This window comes from Lethenteron reissneri, chromosome 27 (assembly GCF_015708825.2).
Source record: "Lethenteron reissneri isolate LAM-NWPU_2019-01 chromosome 27, ASM1570882v1, whole genome shotgun sequence".
NCBI lineage: Eukaryota > Metazoa > Chordata > Hyperoartia > Petromyzontiformes > Petromyzontidae > Lethenteron > Lethenteron reissneri.
The window spans coordinates 12802894-12813632 of NC_083805.1; the positions used below are offsets into that span (position 1 = coordinate 12802894).

Consider the following 10739-nt stretch of genomic DNA (forward strand, 5'->3'; position numbering starts at 1 on the left):
ACTCCTTTGAGGCTGAGTCGACCTCGGGGATAAGTCCATGGCCGCTTCAGATAATCGTCTCCGGTGTTGGCCGTGAGATGGAAACGAATTCGGGTTGCCGGGTTCGTGGGTCACCGCTCCGCGCACGCGTGCGCTCTAACTCCCACGCACTCAAGCGCAGAGGCAAGTTCCGTTACTGTTAGCGAGCACCGAAGCCAACAACCTCCACGCTCGCGCGCGCAACGCTCTCCCCGCATGTTGTCTTTGTAGATCCGCACAGTTGGCTGTCGTTCGCACACCGTTTTACCAGGCAGCGTTCACTCCATGTCACGGCCGAGTCTACCTAGGCGGTGGCCACGCGCGAGTTGTCACATCACATGTTCCACGTTCGCGCGGAGAGGAACGATGATGGAGCGGTTGGAAATCGCACGCACACGCACACCTACGCCGCGTTGTAAAACTTATCGCGTGTTTTTCTTTTTCCGCGATGGGGGGGGGAGGAGGAGGTGACGAGGGCGATGGGGGTCGAGGCGGAGACGTTTTTCGTGGTGGAGGGGGATGAGGTGGTGGAGGGGGTTTGGGGTGGGTGGGGCATTTTCAGAAGAGCGTAAAGTATCAGCAAAAGAGAAGACAAGGAAGGATGGAAGCGAGCGAGGGTGGGTGGGTGGGAGTGGGGTTGGGTTGGGTGATGGTGATGACGGGGGTTGGTTCTCTGGCTCGGTGTGCGCCCAGGGGGAGTGGGGAGGGTCGTTGTGGTGGTGGTGCAGGCGGAGCACGGGGAGGAGAACTGCACTGGGCTGGGGGGCTGCGAGAGGGAATAGAAAAAGGGACTGAAATCGAAATTGGTCACGCCGAGGCGGCTTTGTGCGCGCATTGATCGCCGCCTATTAGCGACCGAGAAGCCCGCGCGCCATTCGTCGGGTGTGAATGCAGCCCCGACCTTTTAAAGCGGCCGCCGCTTCCAGCGCGAACGTTGTGGCCACAGAAGAAGCACTATTTATTGTTGCTGGAGGGAGGAGGGGGAGGGCAGAAAAGCAGGGTGGGGACAGCCCCGTGGGCTTGGAGGAGGAGAGGGAGGGAGACGCGCAATCGAACCCATCATGCGCGCTAACTTTTACGCACTGCCTGCGCGCACTTTTGTCTACTCAGTGCTGAACGCTAACTAGTTGAGAGCGCTGGTCAGACACTGCGGCACACGCGCGCGCACGCGGGGTACACGCGAGGCGACCCCAGTTGAGAGAGGCGCGCGCGCGTTCACGCCCAGAGAGGAGGAGGAGGACGACGACGACACGCGGCACGGAAAATGCTGCGCTCCCTCGGTGGCTCCTGGGCGCCCGTGCCTCTGGCCCTGCTCCTCATCCACTGCGCGCGACTCAACGCGGCGTTGTCCGACACCGAGCGGACCTCTTTGGGCAGAGAGCAAGAGCAGCAGCAACAACAACCACAGCACCAACACCTGCAGCAGCAACAGCAGCAGCAGCAGTTCCAACAGGGCAGGTGTCAGCCAATCGTGATCCCCATGTGCCTGGGCATCGGCTACAACACCACGCGGCTGCCCAACTCGCTGGGACACGAGGAGCAGCAGGAGGCCGCCATCAAGCTGCACGAGTTCGCGCCGCTCGTCGAATACGGCTGCCACGTGCACCTGCGCTTCTTCCTGTGCTCCGTGTACGCGCCCATGTGCAGCGAGCAGGTGTCGCAGCCCATCCCGGCGTGCCGGCCCATGTGCCGCGCCGTGCGCCAGCGGTGCGCGCCCGTGCTCGAGCAGTTCGGCTTCGGTTGGCCTGACGCGCTCGACTGCGCCCGCCTGCCGACGCGCCACGACCCCAGCGCCTTGTGCATGGAGGCGCCGGCGGCGGACGACGATGAAGGAGGCGGAGGAGGAACCGGTGGCGGAGGTGGAGGAACCGGTGCGGCAGGTGGAGGTGAACCTCATGACCGACTCCCACTGGCGCCGCTGGCACCTCCGCTCCACGGCGGCGGCGGCAGCAGCGGCCACCCGCAGCACACGGGGTCTCCGAACCAGGGCGCGCAGCCACCCGGCGGCAGGGCGTCCGTGCCGTCTTCGTACAAGCCCACCATCAACGTGGGTCGCGGCGACGACAGCAAGGGCGTCCAGCCTCACCCGCCTCCCCCCAGGAGCGGGTCCCCGACGTCGTGCGAGAACCCCAGCAAGTTCCACTACGTGGAGCGCAGCGAGTCGTGCGCGCCGCGCTGCGGGCCCGACATGGACGTGTACTGGAGCGGCGCCGACAAGCGGTTCGCGTCGGTGTGGCTCGCCGTGTGGTCCGCGCTCTGCTTCGCCTCCAGCGCCTTCACCGTGCTCACCTTCGCCATCGACTCGTCGCGCTTCCAGTACCCGGAGAGGCCCATCATCTTCCTCTCCATGTGCTACTGCCTGCACTCGGTGGCATTCCTCGTGCGCCTGTTCGCCGGCGCGTCCAGCATCGCGTGCGACCAAGACAGCGGCAGTGCGTACATCATCCAGGCGGGCCTCGAGAGCACCGGCTGCACCCTGGTCTTCTTGCTGCTCTACTACTTCGGCATGGCTGCGTCCGTCTGGTGGGTCGTGCTCACTTTCACGTGGTTCCTGGCTGCCGGCATCAAGTGGGGGCACGAGGCGATCGAGGCCAAGAGCAGCTACTTCCACCTGGCCGCCTGGGCGCTTCCAGCCGTGCAGACCATCGTGATCCTGGGCCTACGCAAGGTCCGCTCTCCTTAATTCCATCCTCTGGTTTTAGTGAAGGTTTCTCCTGCGTGATGTTTCGTGGGATTTGCTGATGTTATGTGTCCCTCCCCTGTCATGGCAGTTTGCTTCTTGTCAAATGTTTTATGCTGTCGTATACTGGGTGTCAAGATCAATGGTGAAAAATAAGTCATTATTTATATATTTGATGATTGGCCTATGAAGTATCAAATCCAACTACAGTCCATGTTTTGCCCATTGAGGTCGTGTGCATTATCTATCTGATGATATTCATTACTTGGGCGTGCACTCTACGTATATATACTGTATTTTAATACTTTTACAGTATTTTTTTGTGTGTCCCAGCTCTTCCTTGAACAAGATATTCGTTCTCACTGGGCTGTCATTTGGTTATAGGGTTGTCACTTTATAATGGAGTTAAAATAGGTATTATTTGTGTGACATTTATAGAAGCTTGAAGATCATGTACAACGTTTTAGTTTCAGAATGTCACTTTAACTTCCCATCCATGCCTAAAATCCTCAGAGTAGAGACCTCACTCATCTGCTGTGCTCTCATCTTTACCACACACACACGCACACACGTGTCTGGTGATGCGTGTCTACAACTCGTCGACATGTCTAACACCAAACCCATGTTGCCACCGTGTCCGCATCAAGGTTGCAGGCGAGGAGCTCACGGGCCTGTGCTACGTGGGCGGACTCATGAGCCCCAACGCGCTGGCGGGGTTCGTGATCGTCCCTCTCACCTGCTACCTCATCCTGGGCACGTCGTTCATCCTGGCCGGGCTCGTCGCACTCTTCGACATCCGCCGCGTGATGCGCACGGGCGGCACGGACACGGAGAAACTCGAGAAACTCATGGTGAAGATCGGCGTCTTCTCCGTGCTCTATTCCGTGCCGGCCACCTGCGTCATCGCCTGCTACTTCTACGAGTGGTACAACGCTGATAGCTGGAGGACCCTTGCAGTGGCCTCCAAGTGCAGGGCTGCGCAGGGCAACCAGACGCCCGACTGCACGGCCGTCCAGTCCATCCCCTCCATCGAGGTGTACCTGCTCAAGGTGTTCATGTCACTGGTGGTGGGCATCATCAGCGGCATGTGGATCTGGAGCTCTAAGACGCTGCAGTCGTGGCAGATGCTCTGGAACAAGAAGTTGTCTCGGCAGACCGGGCGCAAGGGGGGAGTGCATTACAAGTCTCCCTCGCTTGCCGTACATGCGCCTCCCGGCCACCCAGAGACCATAGCCGAACAGCCGGCATTTGTCTAACAAGCTCGTGTCGTCTCGTGTCTGCCACTTCTGTAGATTGCTATACAATATACATAAATATATATATATGCGTGTGCCCTACTGCATGTAAAATTGACACTGAAACCACTACACTACAGGGCATATAAACCTACCAGCGGACCATACGTGCTGCTGATACGTGCAAACGCTTTGAAGTGACAAGCGTGTGTGCATGCATTTCTGGAAGACTGATGCAGAAATTTGCAGCCGTGCACTGCGTGCGATGGGTGCAAAAAACAACGCACAGTTGTGCATATTGATTGTGCAAATTGAGATTTTGTTTTCCTTTGGTCCGATTGTATTGGGAATGTCACGTGCTCAAGATGCCCCCCTCGGTTGGGCTCTTCTCTTATGCACCAGCACAGGCGTCTCGATGAAAACAGGGCTCTAAACGGTGTCCACCGAATGCCACGTCATTTTTTTACAAATGTATACAAACAAGTGTTACGTGTTACGATTATGTTTTTTTAAGGTGTCCAGAATGATAAATGTGTGGGGGGTGGGGGCGGAACGACACAACAAATTAACACGTGGCGTATTGTGATGCCCCCCAAATGTAAGTACTAACGATACAGAGTCATAGAATTTATTTAGAGATCGTTATATTGGAAAATATTATTACAAGTGCGAGCCCATGTGTAGCTTAAACATCCGATTACAAATGTGGTACAGGCAATACAATTATCAAAATGTTTTGCCTGTACCACATTTATATAGTGCGTCTGTATAATATTCTGAGCCTTTTACAAAGAAAAAAACAGCCTAAATTGTATTCATGCGTGTATTTAAAAGTAATGCAATACCACAACCCGAAGGTAACAGACACATCTGGTTTGTACTGAACTCCAGAATCTGGTAGACATTTAGTGAATGAGTAAATAATCTCCTGTTTTGGAAACTACACACAGTGTATCTTGCAGGGGCATTTAAAATGTGTACCATATTTACAGTTTCGACTTGACCTCGAGGCTTAAAGGTACAATTTATCATCAGGAACGTGGAGGTAAATTATAGATTCCAGATTGTGCCTTTTCGAGACCAGATATTTTGTATTGCTTTTGTCCAAACAGTTTGGACAAGATTTAAGAGACTTTTTTTCGTAAGTTTTTACACTTTCTTACGATGAGTGGGTTGGACAAACCTATTACGTTCGCAAAAAAGGTTACACGTTTAGAATTGCGGACGACGTTTTTTTACAGACACAGTGTTTTCTTAACAATTGTCATGAAGTGCGCCATAATACAAGGCAGCGATGTGGTATTAGCCTTAAACTTTTGTATGTTTTTTGAACTTCGTTCGCACCGTGTGTAGCCAACAGTGCTAAATGGAGGTGCGTGCGCTGACATTTGCTGTAGCAACATAATTGCGGCAATGGGTGAATCGGAAATCTTGCTTTGCGGGATGGTTACGAGACCATACAAACATCACCAATGCCGTTTAAATGCGCCGAGTCATTGCAAATAACCCAACGTGGCCATTCTTTGCAAACCACAGCCGAACTTTGTCGTAAAAGATAAAACAAGATAATTATGTTTTCTCGTTTGGCCACCTACCACTCAGAATGCCTCACTGGAAAGGAGCGCATTAGCAACTAACACTCGTATAAGGAAGCAATTTAATATTAAACGAATGCTCTGAACGTGCATCAAGGTCAGACAAACTAATATTCTAACAAGTAAAAGTGAATAACCCATCGACTAATATATGCAGGCTAAAAACAAAAATATATAACTTAACACGTATAACCGTGCACCAGAAATGGTGCCCAGACTTTTCAGAGTTTAGCCTGGATAGTGTTTGGGTGGACGAACATGCAAAAACAGGTGTCATAGGCTGTGGTGGGCAGCAGAGGGTTGTGCAGTACTCTGTACTGTACTGTACTACCACGTCTATGCTCCCCGACTTCTCTAACCCACACTCACGAGAGTGGTAAAGTTCTGTCAAATCTGTCTCATGGCTTGGGAAGGCCCTCACGAAGTAGTGGATTGACAAGGGGGCCGTACGCGTACATCTTGCCAAGCATCATCGTGCCTTGTTATGCATAACTGTTTGGTATGTAAACGATGTGTTATTTGATGGAGATCGTGCAACTCAGTTCGTGTACAAGTGTACACGGCCCATGGTGGGCAACGATTCAGGGTGGTGATGATGATGATGATCAAGGTGTTGTGAACCCAAAGACCTTTTGTCTCTTGATGTTGAAAGGCGGGCAGCTCCAACACAGCTGCACATCAATGGGATTGCTAATGTCCTCTGCAGTACTGTGATGTTAAAAGGATCATTTATAGCACGACTTCTCACTGCCAAATCGGATCGTAACAAAACAATGGCAGTGTAAAATAGATGAAGGTGCAGGCTTGCAATTTCTTATGCATTACCACTGCTTATGGAAGGTGCCACACGAGAGGGAGCTCTTGTCAGCTACTCTGGGGTAGCCTACTCTTCTACGCTGGCCAGATGTCAATAACAGATGTGTGAGTACTCCACTTTGAATTGGAAGACACGTCACCGCAATTTAGTGGTCAACGTCCTCCCCTTTGTGAGTGGCTCTGCAGGTTGTGACTGATTAATTTCACATTCACGTTCTCTGTCGCTGGATATAGGTGATGCGTGAGACGCTGATCATCTGTGAATTCTAACACGGCAGTAAACACTCCAGCTATCCAGGTTTTAATTTGCCAATCAAGTGTGCAAGTACAGTACGGTGATTAAGCAGGCAACGTGTTCTGGGTATAGGAGCCGATTCAGGCGTTAGCATGAACTGATTTCCTGTCGAATTAACGGATGAAAATTGGCAAAACTGACAGAAAATCGTGGTAATTTGCCATTTTGTTTTTCTCCTACCAATTATTCGCAGGAAATTACTCCTCGCGACTCATGTCACAGAAGTTGGAGAATGTAATCTTAATTGACTGCAAACGTGGCACTGAGATGTGCGTGGATGAGGCAGCTCCTCTGCCTTGGCTTCCTCTCTTGCTTTGAACGCTCGGCACGTGAAGACCACAGAGTCAACAATCAGCTCTTTTTACATCTTACTCATCTCTCATTTTAAAACCCTCACACGCTGACTGCAACTGGTTAAAGCTATGACGAGATCACAGGTGTTTTTTTCATAGACATTACAGAAGGCGTGGGTGGTGCGCAAGTCATGTCCTGTATGTGCCGGTGTGCATTTTGCGCGTCTGTCGACAGTCACCGTTCTCTCCTGCACTCACAGCAGCGGATGCCTTTAGAAATTGTTTCCTTGACTCAACTCCTGTTACAGCAAATGACATCTTCTGTTGTTGCAATGCTGTGAGTCTTTCAGCTTTGACTCACGGCTTATTGGCAGTAGAATGTGTGCCCATGGTAATGATTCGTCATCATCATCGTCGTCGTCATCATCAAAACTATTGAGGTTTCATTGCATTTTTGTTGCTAGCATAAACATGTTTCTGATCCATATGTGAAATCAAAAACCGATCTGTAACAGAAGAATCGGTGCAAGCCGGAAAGTCATCAGTTTCAAACAATTATTACTGCCTTTTGCTACGGAGTGAGTACTCTTGTTAAAAAAAAAAACACTTTTTAAATTATATTTTTAAACAAATTACTGGTATCACATCCTTATTTCGCATGTTTTATTTCAAATGAGATTTTTTTTTAAAAGTCACCTTGGTAGTCCAGACTGGTGGCACACCCTGCACCTTTGGCGCATAGCAAGTCACGGTTGTCAAAAAATGTAGCCCACTTCGAATGTACAGCTTGAAACTTACGCCAGCAAAAAGCATCCATTCATCTCATATTGCTGAGGTCTCCAAAAAAATTCGCCGCAGAAAAACTGTCGGCCGTACATCGAGACTTGTTCAGTTTCTCGCTCTCTATTTGCATGTCAGATTGTGGCCTCAGTTCGTTGACGATTGTGACATGCCACGTCAAAGGTACTAAGTGGTGCAGCACCACATACCACAGACGACGACGAGTATCGTCTCCGCAGGCAACATTTTAATGCTCCCACTTATTAAGTCACTCAACACCACTTACGACAGGGTGTGCGCACATTCGGCCCATTTTTTAGGTTTTATAACTGAAATTTGTAACCCTCGTGGTTTGCCCAAATATACCGTGTTCTTCTATACGTTGAGATTGGGGACACGATGCTTTGATGTTTGATGTACGCTTTGAAAACATGCAATTATATGATCAGGATTGCTGCAGTCGGCACCACTTAAGACACAGAGTGGAGAAAGTCTACAACTGGAGCACTGTTATTAGTACGCTGTTGTAGCCTTGTCATTTGTAAAAAAAAACATAGTGCCACATGATCTAAGATATTCAGAAATGTAATTGACGGCGCATATGCTTGTTTTGATATGAAACAGTGACATTACTATGGCATTGCATTTGAAAACATTTTCCATTCGGTCATATGATATCTTGCAGGGAAAATACCTTTGTTGAAACAATGGTCAAGTTTCTTTAATCCACCCCTTGCCTCTGTCCACCCAGCAGAATACATGATTACACCACAGTTAGTCGATGGCAGGTCATGTGTATTGGGTTGATGTGTGGGTTCTCGCACTGCTTCCAATGACGTCTAGGCAGCGTGGAAGAGTAGGCCAAATACGATCTAGAGGGGCTCTCTAATTGAGGAGCTTCCACTAACAGTGGCGTGGGCATGACATTGCAGGGCTGCAATGTTACCTCTTATTTTGTTAAAAAAGGGCTATTGACATCCATTACTATTTTCAGTACACACATGGTGTTTAAGTATATTTGCAAAAAAGCAAAAACTCCGTAAAATGGGATTGCATTGCACGATAACACATCAATTGAATTTCGTGTAATTCAGCAAGGCCTTCCAGTAACGATCGTTTGTTCCAGTGGAAATTTCATAAGCGTTTTCTTCTATGAGAGTGGATACATAAAGACAGGCACTGCCTGTGGATATGGGTGCACATTAAATTACTTTGTATCCAGGACATTGAAGGGCACACACGCACACACGCACACCACCTGAAGGATCGACACTCATAACATGTTAAACATGGCATCTCTAAAAAGGCAACTGCTGGTAGCTGCTTTTGATGTTCTCATACATTACGCTCATCTCAACACTAACTTTAACTTAGTGTACAAATGTTGTGTGGAGGGGGGGGGGGTTGTCCTTAAAGAGCTACAAATATCGATAAAGAGATCTATTTTGTGTTACGCCAAGAAATGGCCAAAGTATGTTGATTTCATCAGAACAGGGATAGTATTGTGTTTGTAAGGTTCAGATTAAGATTGCAGAATGGGCTGCTGAATAAGTAGATTGCACATTGACGTCACATTACAGTCAGTGGTATCACTTGGGCATATCGCGCGAGACTGACAAACGTTGATGCCCCAAAACTCTTTGGTCTCAGAAACATGTGGTCGCAAGCTTGGTCTGTCCGCTGCTTGACAATGTGCGCGTCCACATTAATTAAAGGTGAGCTGAAATATACGATTTTCATTCAGCAGAAGCGGCAAATGTGAGCCGCATTCAGATCACAGTTCAAACACACAGCCTTTGTATATTAAACGCATTCTGCTCACACAGATGAAACGCATATGCTTTTTATTCAGTTCTAACATGTTTTAATTTTACTTGGAAATTTTGCTCAAGTGCATCATCCGATGATGGCTGGTCTGTAAAAGGTAGTCTGTGCGCTCACGGGCCATTTTTTGCCTGGAGAAACTGGCATGTTGAGTACGATGCCTATAGAATAGATGGCCCTGCGGTCACGTGATGCCATGGGCTTTGTTTTGAGCCACTCGTATTTATTGAGGACATTAAGGTCCTGCAACAGTGATGCCTTGCAGTGAACACGTGGCAGGTTAGTAGCCAATGCCGAGCTTGTTCCATTTATTAATAACAAGTGTGTACATTATTTTTAAAATATTTAACAACAAATGGTGTTATCGCTTCGGCAACCGTGCACGAATCAACAAACAATACAAACTCCAACGCAGCCGTCAATCACACTGCACCGAAGAGGAAACAACATTTAACAACATATAATAAGTGACATTTCGCGCAATGGCCCTTCATCTATTGTGAATATTTTCCCCCTTTTGGGAAATGTTATGGATATATTATCCCCACATTTGTTGCTGGTGGGGTTTGTTTTTGTTTAACCGCTCTAGCTTAGAAAGTGCATAAAGTACTCGAGGTTGAGCTGACTCAGTCCCGAGTTCTCTCCGTAAGCTGGTGTTATTATAGAGCCATGTATAATAGCTCATTTAACACGTTTTTTCCTCCTTTAAAAACTAAAAATGTTTTATGTTGGTATTAAAATACTGTATTGTACATTGCTTCAAATGCCTTGTTGGATAAATTGCTATATTTATAATAAAATCATATTTTCAAAGTAAACTGTTCTGAAGCGCCTTAACATCATTCCGATCCAGTGCTGTTTGAAACATCTTTGGTCGCGCTATGTTTAGATCTCTACCTCATTTGCTTATTTTTTTGCTCAAAAAGCAGCGCTGCTAAGCCATGTAGAACCGTGTTTTTGTTTTAAACGCAATTGGTGCCCCACCACTTGGTAAAACAGCATTCCAATACAGCGCTTTGAAGTCACGCCACGCTGTGTTTAGTTTTACGCATATTTTGCGTATCTCGCGAGTTCACAGTAGAAACCAGCGCTGCGAATGCACGTCTACACCTGTTTATATGACGATTAGAGAGACAGGCAGCCGCGGGTTACCTCACGGACTGTGATGAATGGTGGCGTTATTGTAGTGGTGGGTGCAAGGTG

General features: G+C 48.8%; 1 protein-coding gene across 1 annotated transcript; it reads left to right on the forward strand.

The window, feature by feature from the left end:
- Positions 1-649: 649 nt before the first annotated feature.
- LOC133348575 (frizzled-9-like) lies at positions 650-10348 on the forward strand. Its single transcript, XM_061561472.1, has 2 exons — positions 650-2686; positions 3346-10348. The coding sequence occupies exons 1-2, from the start codon at positions 1283-1285 to the stop codon at positions 3952-3954; spliced, it is 2013 nt and encodes a 670-aa protein (XP_061417456.1). The 5' UTR covers positions 650-1282; the 3' UTR covers positions 3955-10348.
- The last annotated feature ends 391 nt before the right edge of the window (positions 10349-10739 follow it).